This window comes from Sphaeroforma arctica, assembly GCF_001186125.1.
Source record: "Sphaeroforma arctica JP610 unplaced genomic scaffold supercont1.4686, whole genome shotgun sequence".
Classification (NCBI taxonomy): Eukaryota; class Ichthyosporea; order Ichthyophonida; genus Sphaeroforma; species Sphaeroforma arctica.
Genome location: NW_014035872.1, coordinates 1 through 2,051, shown reverse-complemented (window position 1 = coordinate 2,051; position 2,051 = coordinate 1). Strand labels below are relative to the sequence as shown.

General features: G+C 37.3%; 1 protein-coding gene across 1 annotated transcript; it reads right to left on the bottom strand.

Annotated features, from left to right (window-relative positions):
• Positions 1-602: 602 nt before the first annotated feature.
• On the bottom strand, positions 603-1,620 carry SARC_14483 (hypothetical protein; the record flags this gene model as incomplete). The annotated part of the gene is made up of 2 exons (XM_014291381.1): positions 603-746; positions 1,513-1,620. The coding sequence occupies 2 exons, from the start codon at positions 1,618-1,620 to the stop codon at positions 603-605; spliced, it is 252 nt and encodes an 83-aa protein (XP_014146856.1).
• Positions 1,621-2,051: the final 431 nt, after the last annotated feature.

Genomic DNA, 2,051 nt, shown 5'->3' with positions numbered 1-2,051 from the left:
ATGTTTACACTATTCTGTGGAAATACGCAGATAGTGTATCTGTTGTGCATTAGAGGGAACGTATGTATTTTGACAAGTAAAAGTATGTACGAAGACATTGAGATCTGCGTATGTGTAGGATCCGAAAACTATCGTAGGTATTACACGTGTACTTTTAATTATATTGTATACTGAATCTTCGTGCAGACACATTGTTGATCAGCTTAATATAATACAAACACAATTCATAGTCACAAACCGCTATATATTGGACGTACCCGCACTATTCGCCATACTCGAGCTTGGAAGTGCAATCGTAGCACTACAAAGCGATGTGGGCTAAACCACACTATGAAAACTTCTGGTACGCGCGAACACGAAATAACATAAGAAGTTTTAGGTGCTTACGTACCACTCGCATCCCAGTTGCAAGAGACAGTACTAAGAAATGCTCTACATCCTCCAAATCAGCCGTGATCCGCTTGGGATGAATGGGACACTATCCGCAATACACACAATCGTACCAAACACTCGTACCTCGCATAATAAAGAACCAGTTCAAAAAGCAGTTAAGGTTTATTACACGCTATCCACTACTTGGAAAGTTAATGGGTTTGTTAACACTACTCCTTCTTCACGGCCTTAGCGCCCTTCACCGGTGTGGCTTCACTGTCCTTGTACGCAAACAGCAGCGTCACTTCTCGTCGCACCACCGCCAACATCATTGACGCTCCAAGACAGGCGGGTACCAGATATAGCAGAGCGGGCTGCCAATTATCAACAGGTGTGTGCGGGTATAAGTTGTAAATAAAATAGTAGAGTGACCGCATATACGTTTATATATATATGTATATATATACAATAATATTAATAATATATATATATAATAATATATATTTATATATATATGTATATATTTATATATATATATTTATAATAACATATATTATGTATATATTTATGTATATATATTTATATATATATATTATATATATATATATATAATATTAATATTAGTATATTTATATATATATATGTATATATATATATATATATATATATATATATATTTATATATATACCGCTTTATCTTTACTGCAAACACATTGAAGTCGAAGCAGGCGCAAACTGCAGCGATAGCTGGAGAGTTGAGATGAATGTAAACGTAATAACACGCCGTGGATAAGTGCGCTGATGAGTGCGGCGAGGAGTGTATATGAGATCACATGAGATGTGTAAGTGTCTACAATGCATGCATGTGCTCGCACTAGTGATTGACTGACAGAGCGTCACATACACAGCATGCACTTAAAATGAGCGGAAGTGGGTAACGATTTCCAAAGCGAACAGTAGGGTCACAGCAGATCCAGGCACCCAATGACGACTTTGTGTATGGGCATGATGACCACTATACGTATGCTATACATATGAGACAAATATCCGAATGTGTGTATGTGTGCACGCTGACAGCTATGCACATATATCAAACAAGTCGTATACGTAGGCAAGCAGTGAAGTGTTCATGCCACATACCTGAGCGGTCTTGAACACGTGCATGATGACGACGGTCGTTACTAGTCCCACAATGTAGGCCATAAAGGTGACCCAGAAGTAGGGCTTGTAGAACGAAGTGCTGTGCATGTGATGGTTGGATACAAACTTTGAGCAAGTGAAGTGCATACCATCGAGAGAGTGTTCATTGTTGTGTGCACTATATTTGGTGTAAAATGAGGAAGTTTGAGGGATGCAGATGAGATTGCTATTCTTAATTATCCATCAATCGCATTCACTAATTAAAATACCAGACTGAGTGTATACACATAACATCAAAAATAAAATTTAAAGACCAAAGGTGTTTGTTCACCCCGCAATCAAGTCTTGACGAAATACAAATTTTATGATGATGGTTTGAAAATGACAATAGAACATACAAGAAAGTATCAATATATATATATATATTGCAAAGCCATGTGTATGAAGGTATGTGCGAAGGTATGTATCGATGTCTTTCTCATGTGTATTTGTGTATTTGTCATGTTACTCATGTGCTATACACACACACACACACATAT